At 36.2% G+C, this 4,730-nt stretch overlaps 1 protein-coding gene across 1 annotated transcript; it reads right to left on the bottom strand.

Moving 5' to 3' along the window:
- Window positions 1-746: 746 nt before the first annotated feature.
- On the bottom strand, window positions 747-893 carry LOC140621421 (keratin-associated protein 20-2-like). The gene has a single exon (XM_072806450.1). It carries the CDS (start codon window positions 891-893, stop codon window positions 747-749), a length of 147 nt encoding a protein of 48 aa, XP_072662551.1.
- Window positions 894-4,730: the final 3,837 nt, after the last annotated feature.

Genomic DNA, 4,730 nt, shown 5'->3' with positions numbered 1-4,730 from the left:
TGAGTGTCAATTACTGCTTAGAAACCAATTTGTAGCTAAAAAGGGACTTTAGCTTGTCTGATTAATCTTTTTGCTGCTGTGTAATTTGGCTTTGTTTTTGAGAATTCATGAGCAGCTATTGTCTTTAAGAAGTGGTGATAGAAGAAATTGACCATAACAGGAGATATGCCTGCACCTGAGTGGTGCAAAGAGTAAACTCTAGAAGATGGCTGTCGGTATACGCTCTGCATCCATTTCAGCCACGCTTAAGGCTTTCTCTTGCAAGCTGTTGAATTTCTCAGAATGAAGCCTTTGTCCCTTCAAGTGCCAATGAATTCATGTCTTTGGAGCATACTTCAGCTGATAGAAAAATAGCAGCTATGCAGCTATACACACACACACACACACACACACACGAACACACAGATTCTGACACTCAGAAGTGATGAAGATGAATGGATATATGAAAAAAACATACTATACACTTGCAAATTAACTTATATTTAATGAAAAAATAACAAATGATACATAAAATCAGAATTTTCCCAAGATTGGATTTGTGCAAACATAAAAAAAATGAATGGATTTTTTTTTTACCCCACAAAAGCGTTGAATATTCTAGATAGTTAATGAGTTGGTGATTCTTTTATCATAATTGGCCTAGATTTAGATATTAGTGTTAAGATAGAAAATAATACTAACATAATAAAGAATCCTTATATAAATGACAACAGGAACTACCCAAGGGATCAGCAAACTAGAATAGATCAGTAGAAGCCAGAATACCAGTATCTTCCAAAGCAGCATGGACGGCAGCAGGCATAACCATAGCCACCACAGCCATAGCCATAGCCACAACCCAGGCCACCATAGCCGTAGCCCAGGCCGCCGTAATAGTTGCCATAGTAGCACATGGTGTCAGGAGTGGAAGGTTCAGTTGAGGAGCAGAATCAGTTCCTTGAGTTTGAATTTCATAATCTGTACAGGGCCTTTTATACAACCTGAGTGGTATGTGAGAAGACCACAGGAAGGATTGACTCATTTCCAAACAAACTGATATTTTAAAAAAATCTGAAGAATTCTTTAAAGCCAGTATATTCAGGACTCTTTTGCTGTAAAGTCATGTACCTATAAAAAAAAGTATTTCTTAATTACACAGTGTTTGCTTACTTAAGAACCCAGCTTCCATGAGATCTTATGAGCAATGCAAACCTCATCTCTGTTATTATTATTGTTGTTGATTTGATTTGAAAATTTTTTAAGTTTTTATTTAAATCCCAGTGAGTTAACATAAAGTGTAACAAAAGTTTTAGGTGTTAGGTGTACAATATAGTGATTCAATTCTTCCATACATGACTCAGAGTTCATCACAAGTGCACTCCTTAATTTCCATCACCTGTTTTACCCACCTCTCATCTGGTAACCATTGATTTGATTTTTTAAAGATATGATAGGTGATTCCTTTTTCTAATCTTTACTGAGGAATAATTGACAAATATAATGGTATACATTTAAAGTGTACATGATTTGACATACATATTCATTGTGGAGTGATTATCAAGATCAAGATAACTAGCATGTCTATCACCTTACATCATTAACTTTTTTTATGTGTGTGTGGCAGCAATGAAATCATTATAGAAATATAAAGATGGATGGACATTCAGATGGACACACGTGCTTCAGCAAGGCTTGACTTAAAACTGGAATTTAAAATGTGGAGCTTCTCCTTTGCCTTCACTTGTTTTTCTGTAGAATCCTTTGTTCCAGAAATTCCATGTCAAAATTGACATTTCACTGACCTCAGTGTGGACTCAGTAAGGCCAGCGCCAGCACTAGTCATAAAACCACCTCAAAGTTATGTTACTATGTGAGCAGCTGGCAGCAACCACCAGATTCCTATAGGAACCACCCAGATCCTGTATTTTCCTACAAAACCCCTCAGCCTGTTACTCCCGGTGGGTCTGCAGTTCTGAAGGCATTAGTCTATTGCAGCCTCCTTTGCTTGGCAAAATAATAGAGCTATTGTTCCTCTTATTTTGTTTAAAGATTTCATTTATGTATTTGAGAGACAGTTCAAGCAGTGGTGAGGAGCAAAAAAAGAGGGAGAAGTAGACTCCCTGCTGAGCAAGGAGCCCATACAGGGTTCAATCCCAGGACCCTGAGATCATGACTTGGGCTAAAGGCAGACACTTAACCAGCTGAACCACCCAGGGACCCCTCTTTTCTTCCTCTTAACCCCCAAACTCTGTGTTCATGTTATATTTCACCTCTGGATCACAGAGGTTGGTTTTCAACAACAGTAAGAGTGCATAAGTGCATAAAATCTTCAATCAAAAATTTTCAAGCATACAACTGTTACTAACTATAATCACCATGTTGTATATTAGTTCCTCCCAACTTATTCTTATAACTGAAAATTTGCATCCTTTGCACCACATCATACCATTTTCCCCTTTTCCCAGCCCCTGGCAACCCGTTATATTGTCTGTTTCTGTGAAATTGCCTTTTGTTTTTGTTTTTGTTTTAGTTTCCACACATGAGTGATACCATATGGTATTTTTCTTTGTCTTATCTCAGCATAATGTCCTCCAGTTTGATCATTGTTTTTGTAAATGGCAGAGTTGTCTTCTTTTTATACAGCTGAATTTGTGCCATTTATCTTTATGGGCCTTAGACATAAAGAGGAAAATTGTACTCTACCAGAAGTCTTAGTTTAGAAAGCTATTTTATTTTGTTGATTTTTTTTCATTTTTTAACTTATGTTTTTATGATGAACCCACTCCATGGCATACACTTTAAGCATATTGGTAAGAGAAATGAAAAGATAGACATAGTCTTTATTTTCAAGAAACTTAAATTCCTGATGAGGGTAGAGGGAAGACAGTGACAAACACACAATAGGCAATTAAATTCTGAAATAAATATATTAAATTCTGATAAGAATGAGTACTTGAAAAACAATAAAAACCAATGAGTTGAATGAGTTATTTGTTACTTGGTGGAGTTAATTTTAAATTGAGTAGTCAATAAGAGAAGACATATCTGAGGAGATGGCACTTTCTTTTTTTTTTAATAATAAATTTATTTTTTATTGGTGTTCAATTTACCAACATACAGAATAACACCCAGTGCTCAACCCATCAAGTGCCCCCCTCAGTGCCCGTCACCCATTCACCCCCACCCCCCGCCCTCCTCCCCTTCCACCACCCCTAGTTCGTTTCCCAGAGTTAGGAGTCTTCATGTTCTTTCTCCCTTTCTGATATTTCCTACCCATTTCATCTCCCTTCCCTTCTATTCCCTTTCACTATTATTTATATTCCCCAAATGAATGAGACCATATAATGTTTGTCCTTCTTTGATTGACTTATTTCACTCAGCATAATACCCTCCAGTTCCATCCACATTGAAGCAAATGGTGGGTATTTGTCATTTCTAATGGCAATAGCCAAACTGTGGAAGGAGCCTCGGTGTCCATCAAAAGATGAATGGATAAAGAAGATGTGGTTTATGTATACAATGGAATATTACTCAGCCATTAGAGATGGCACTTTCATTGAAATCTGAATGAATAGAAGGATTTAAGCATTCTGGCTACAATTTCCAGAAAGAGGGGTCAGGAGTATGGCAAAAATCTTAAGGAGGAAGACAACTTGGTCTGAGATGCTGAAGAGCCATGGTGTTTGGAATATGGAAAATTAGAAAGAAAATTGTAGGAGATGATGTCAGAGAGGATAGTTTATTGTGGAATATTCTAAATGCAATGGGAAATCTATGTAGGTATGTTTCAGGGGAAGGCTGTAATTTAATTTTTCTTGAGTCACAAGATTGAGATATTGGAAGATAATATATTTGGTGTCATGAGGGGTCATGGACTGGGGAATGTTAAATTTCTGATGGGTATTTATGAGAAAAATTGAATAATCAAGTAAGTAAACAGTTGACTAGACATTTGTAAAAGGGTGAAGATAAAGAACATAGGGAGGACAAAAATAACGCTCTGATTTTGGGGTCAAATTATGGAGAAGATCATACAAAAATTCCTGGAAAGGTGAAGTTGGAGGCAAAAGAAGTGAGCAAGTACAGTGTATCACATTCTGAGAGAGAGAATCTGTCAAGAAAGAAGAGTTCAACTGAATTTTCAGAGCTCTAGTAAAATGAATACAGAGAAACAAACCATATTTATATTTGGAAAAACATGACAAGTGCACTTTTAACGGAGTGGTGGGTCAACAGTATAAACATTTGAGGGAAAGAACATGAGAGTGGAAGTCGTAATCTTAGAAATACATTTTTGAACTTTCTATGAAGACGAATAGTAAGTTAAGGAGTTACCTTGGGAAACTCAAGGGTATTTTGTTGTAGAATGATTTGTTTATTGTTTACTGTGTTTTTCATGAGAGATAAATAGCATTAATTATATTTTAGAGCATTAGGGCAGTAATACTTAACAAAAAAAGGAATGCCATTGTATATACATAGGCAGAACATGGAGGATTTTTAGGGCAGTGAGATTATTCTAAATGATACTACAATGATGGCTACATAATATTATAAATTTGTCAAAAATCATAGAATGCATAACATCAAGAGTGAACCCCAATTTAAACTATAGACTTTGATGATAATAATGTGTCAATGTAGGTCGATCAGTTGTAATAAATGTACCATTCTGCTCCCAGATGTCGACAGTTATGGGACAGATGAAATCTTCCACGATCATTTTAACTAGTTGCAAAACTACTTGCTAA

The sequence above is a fragment of the Canis lupus genome, chromosome 30, assembly GCF_048164855.1.
Source record: "Canis lupus baileyi chromosome 30, mCanLup2.hap1, whole genome shotgun sequence".
Lineage (NCBI taxonomy): Eukaryota > Metazoa > Chordata > Mammalia > Carnivora > Canidae > Canis > Canis lupus.
The sequence above is the reverse complement of the archived record's forward strand: the minus strand, read 5'-3'. Positions and strand labels throughout refer to the sequence as shown.

What these genes read in the sequence shown, in the direction of transcription:
- LOC140621421 (XM_072806450.1), bottom strand. Translation starts at nt 893, where the DNA reads ATGTGCTACTATGGCAACTATTACGGCGGCCTGGGCTACGGCTATGGT.